At 32.4% G+C, this 837-nt stretch overlaps 1 protein-coding gene across 3 annotated transcripts in view; it reads left to right on the forward strand.

Annotated features, from left to right (window-relative positions):
- LOC108924471 (glutamate receptor 2-like) overlaps positions 1 to 237 on the forward strand; it is a 28,765-nt gene extending 28,528 nt beyond the window's left edge. For all 3 annotated transcript variants that reach the window (XM_018735845.2, XM_018735838.2, XM_018735839.2), the window contains exon 16: positions 1 to 237. This exon is cut by the window's left edge and continues 143 nt beyond it. In XM_018735845.2, the coding sequence (XP_018591361.2) occupies positions 1 to 22 (22 nt within the window). In that variant the 3' untranslated portion in view covers positions 23 to 237.
- The last annotated feature ends 600 nt before the right edge of the window (positions 238 to 837 follow it).

Genomic DNA, 837 nt, shown 5'->3' on the forward strand with positions numbered 1-837 from the left:
CAGTCTGACGGATCTCTCTTGATTGATACGAACCTATTGAGTGCCTTACACTATGGTTTTAATCACGTGTTTTTTGGGTGAATTAGTCGAGAAGAGCATCCTGCATCACAAAGACTTCTTTCTTTGAATTTTTTTTCCTGTGAAATAAGAACTTCTTTTTGCAGTAAAGGTCTGTGTTGGGAATACAGTTGATATGTTTACAGAGGTGGTGACATCACCTTCTCTGGTAACCGCCCACACCACTGGTTTGAGACCAGGCTTGACTGACATGCACAGCTGTCTTTGGAAGTACTGAGTACTGTGATCTGAAACCCTTAGAAATCGTTGTTGAAGGAACACATCATTTTTCATCAACACTGTTGTTACATCCCAGATTCATTCCAACTCACAGTAAGCACATTCAACTCAATCTGCATCAAGTGAACTGTTTTTTTCTTAAAAATAAAACTAAATAAATCCTATTAAATATTTTTAAGTTTTTGACAAAAAATAAATAGCTTTTAAATAAATCTGCTTCCATAATGGTTGTACAACTTAATCTACAAAGATGTTAAAAAGGCTTCAAGCTACCAGTTCCATACTTTTCAAAGCCAAATATATTCATGCTGATAAAGGTATACTGTTAAAAGTGTGTAATTAATTACTGTTATCTGGAAGAAAAAAGAAATTTCCTATGTATCTAATTCTTTCATCATTTGATGTTCGTAAAAAATGCTTTACAATGCTTGACATTTGTAATAAATTCTTTTCCTATGGTTTAATTTGTAAAACTGTGAAGTTTCCTAAATTTACAAAATTTCTTTTGTTGTAAAATATTCCTTTTTGATTTTTTTGTAC

The sequence above is a fragment of the Scleropages formosus genome, chromosome 16 (genome assembly GCF_900964775.1).
Source record: "Scleropages formosus chromosome 16, fSclFor1.1, whole genome shotgun sequence".
NCBI classification, from domain to species: domain Eukaryota; kingdom Metazoa; phylum Chordata; class Actinopteri; order Osteoglossiformes; family Osteoglossidae; genus Scleropages; species Scleropages formosus.